Source organism: Alosa sapidissima, chromosome 21, assembly GCF_018492685.1.
Source record: "Alosa sapidissima isolate fAloSap1 chromosome 21, fAloSap1.pri, whole genome shotgun sequence".
Classification (NCBI taxonomy): domain Eukaryota; kingdom Metazoa; phylum Chordata; class Actinopteri; order Clupeiformes; family Clupeidae; genus Alosa; species Alosa sapidissima.
Genome location: NC_055977.1, coordinates 2,626,151 through 2,628,650, shown reverse-complemented (window position 1 = coordinate 2,628,650; position 2,500 = coordinate 2,626,151). Strand labels below are relative to the sequence as shown.

The 2,500-nt window shown below is 49.8% G+C and overlaps 1 protein-coding gene across 1 annotated transcript in view; it reads left to right on the top strand.

Annotated features, from left to right (window-relative positions):
• LOC121696120 (thrombospondin type-1 domain-containing protein 7A-like) overlaps positions 1-2,500 on the top strand; it is an 84,429-nt gene that overhangs the window by 62,834 nt on the left and 19,095 nt on the right. Inside the window, exons 8-9 of the mRNA XM_042077449.1 lie at positions 877-992; positions 1,122-1,239. Coding sequence (XP_041933383.1) covers positions 877-992; positions 1,122-1,239 — 234 coding nt within the window. The remainder of the gene's footprint in view (positions 1-876; positions 993-1,121; positions 1,240-2,500) is intronic.

Sequence of the window (2,500 nt, the reverse complement as noted above, 5' to 3'; positions counted from 1 at the left end):
TGGGTGGTGATGTTGGATGGTGATGTTGGATGTTGGATGGTGATGTTGGGTGGTGATGTTGGGTGGTGATGTTGGATGGTGATGTTGGGTGGTGATGTTGGGTGGTGATGTTGGATGGTGATGTTGGGTGGTGATGTTGGATGGTGATGTTGGGTGGTAATGTTGGATGGTGATGTTGGATGGTGATGTTGGGTGGTGATGTGATGTTGGGTGGTGATGTTGGGTGGTGATGTTGGGTGGTGATGTTGGATGGTGATGTTGGGTGGTGATGTTGGATGGTGATGTTGGGTGGTGATGTTGGGTGGTGATGTTGGATGGTGATGTGATGTTGGATGGTGATGTTGGGTGGTGATGTTGGATGGTGATGTTGGATGGTGATGTTGGGTGGTGATGTGATGTTGGATGGTGATGTGATGTTGGATGGTGATGTTGGGTGGTGATGTTGGGTGGTGATGTTGGATGGTGATGTTGGGTGGTGATGTTGGGTGGTGATGTTGGATGGTGATGTGATGTTGGATGGTGATGTTGGGTGGTGATGTTGGATGGTGATGTTGGATGGTGATGTTGGGTGGTGATGTGATGTTGGATGGTGATGTTGGGTGGTGATGTTGGATGGTGATGTTGGGTGGTGATGTTGGGTGGTGATGTTGGATGGTGATGTGATGTTGGGTGGTGATGTTGGGTGGTGATGTTGGATGGTGATGTGATGTTGGATGGTGATGTGATGTTGGATGGTGATGTGATGTTGGATGGTGATGTTGGATGGTGATGTGATGTTGGTTGGTGATGTTGGGTGGTGATGTTGGATGGTGATGTTGGACGTATATACTTTTGGTTGGGCGGTGATGTTGGGCGTATATACTCTTGGTTCCCCAGACTGGAGCACGTGTCAGCTGAGTGAGCGGGCGGTCTGTGGCAGTGGCATCAAGACGCGCATGCTGGACTGCGTCCGCAGCGACGGCAAGTCTGTGGACCTCAAGTTCTGTGAGGAGGTAGGTCCCCCCCCCCATCATGTCGGTCTGTGAGGAGGTAGGTGAGGAGGAGGTGCGTGTGTGAGTTCCTTCAAAGTGTAAGTGTGTGTGTGTTCCTCAGACGTTCATGTGTGTGTGTGTGTTTGTCAGCTGGGCATGGAGAAGAAATGGCAGATGAACATCTCCTGTGTGGTCGAGTGTCCCGTCAACTGCCAGCTGTCCGAATGGTCCCCCTGGTCTGAGTGCACACACACCTGTGGACTAGCAGGTAGGCCTGTACACACACTACATACACACATTACACACATCACACACTACACACACACATCACACACTACACACACCTGTGGACTAGCAAGTAGGCCTGTACACACACTACACACACACATCACACACTAGACACACACATCACACACTACACACACTACACCAACACATCAGACACATTACACACACACATCACACACTACACACACCTGTGGACTAGCAGGTAGGCCTACACACACACTACACACACAGATGCACCTGTAGACTCAACAGACACTACACACACTACACACACAAGACACCAGTGGACTGACTAACAAACCTACTGCTAACAAACCTGCTGCTAACAAACCTACTGCTAACAAACTTCCACCTAACAAACATGCTGCTAACAAACCTACTGCTAACAAACCTACTGCTAACAAACATCCAGCTAACAAACCTACTGCTAACAAACCTACTGCTAGCAAACGTCCACCTAACAAGCCTGCCGCTAACAAACCTACTGCTAACAAACCTAGTGCTAACAAACATCCACCTAACAAACCTGCTCCTATCAAACCTACTGCTATTAAACCCCTAGCTAACCACTATGTTGCAGTTTTACAAACTACCTCATTATGCTGTTTCTTTGTGGTCAGAGCTCTGAGTAAGTCCTAGGATGGAGACCACAGGTCTACTTCACTCCACACCCACACCCACACACACACACACACACCCACACACACACCACAGCTCTAATAGCCCTGGGAGACTTGTAGTAAATGACCTCAGAAAGGCGCTGGTCTGATCTGCGTTAGCGTTAGCTATCATTAGCCGCTCTGCTGCTCTGAGGGTTCAGTAAGAGGCGTCTCTTTAAAGGGGCACAAGAGACGCTAATGGCGGAAACTGGAGCCGTGTGATGGCGCCGTGGTGCTGTTAGGGTCTGGGAACAGCAGGGGAGGAGGCTAATGGTGTGTGTGAGTGCAGCCGGCCGCACAGGATCAGGGGTAAACACACACACACACACACACACACACACACACACACACACACACACACACACACACACACACACACACACACAAACACACACACACACACACACACACACACACACACACACACACACTCACATACACTCCTATACATGCTGGGATATGAAACCCTCATCAGCCAGCCAGGCTGTGGAAAACTCCATTATGTCCCCAGTGAGAGATTTGAGAGAGTGAAGGGGGCAGATATCAGTCTTCTGTTAGGTCCACCACTTAACATGCCGTCAT